The 276-nt window shown below is 64.9% G+C and overlaps 1 protein-coding gene across 1 annotated transcript in view; it reads right to left on the reverse strand.

Annotated features, from left to right (window-relative positions):
• Positions 1-145, reverse strand: part of LOC104492440 (E3 ubiquitin-protein ligase HECTD3-like) — a gene marked incomplete at its 3' end in the record, with an annotated part of 8,574 nt that extends 8,429 nt beyond the window's left edge. Inside the window, exon 1 of the mRNA XM_010135004.1 lies at positions 8-145. Coding sequence (XP_010133306.1) covers positions 8-145 — 138 coding nt within the window. The remainder of the gene's footprint in view (positions 1-7) is intronic.
• Positions 146-276: the final 131 nt, after the last annotated feature.

Below are 276 nucleotides of genomic sequence, written 5' to 3' on the forward strand. Positions count from 1 at the left end.
GTGTTGGTTCCTGCCACTGGAGCTGCTCCGCGGAGTCAACCGGCACCAACTTATCTCCGGTCTCTCCAAACCTCTGTGCCAGGACCCAGCCCTCCGCCAGGTCACGGCTACCCGTGTGCTCCTCCAGCTGCTCCTGAAAGCACATCCCGGCTCGTCACTGCCGTCGGGTCTCTCCAAACCTCTGTGCCAGGACCCAGCCCTCCGCCAGGTCACGGCTACCCGTGTGCTCCTCCAGCTGCTCCTGAAAGCACATCCCGGCTCGTCACTGCCGTCGGG

The sequence above is a fragment of the Buceros rhinoceros genome, unplaced genomic scaffold (genome assembly GCF_000710305.1).
Source record: "Buceros rhinoceros silvestris isolate BGI_N320 unplaced genomic scaffold, ASM71030v1 scaffold12054, whole genome shotgun sequence".
In the NCBI taxonomy this organism is placed as follows: domain Eukaryota; kingdom Metazoa; phylum Chordata; class Aves; order Bucerotiformes; family Bucerotidae; genus Buceros; species Buceros rhinoceros.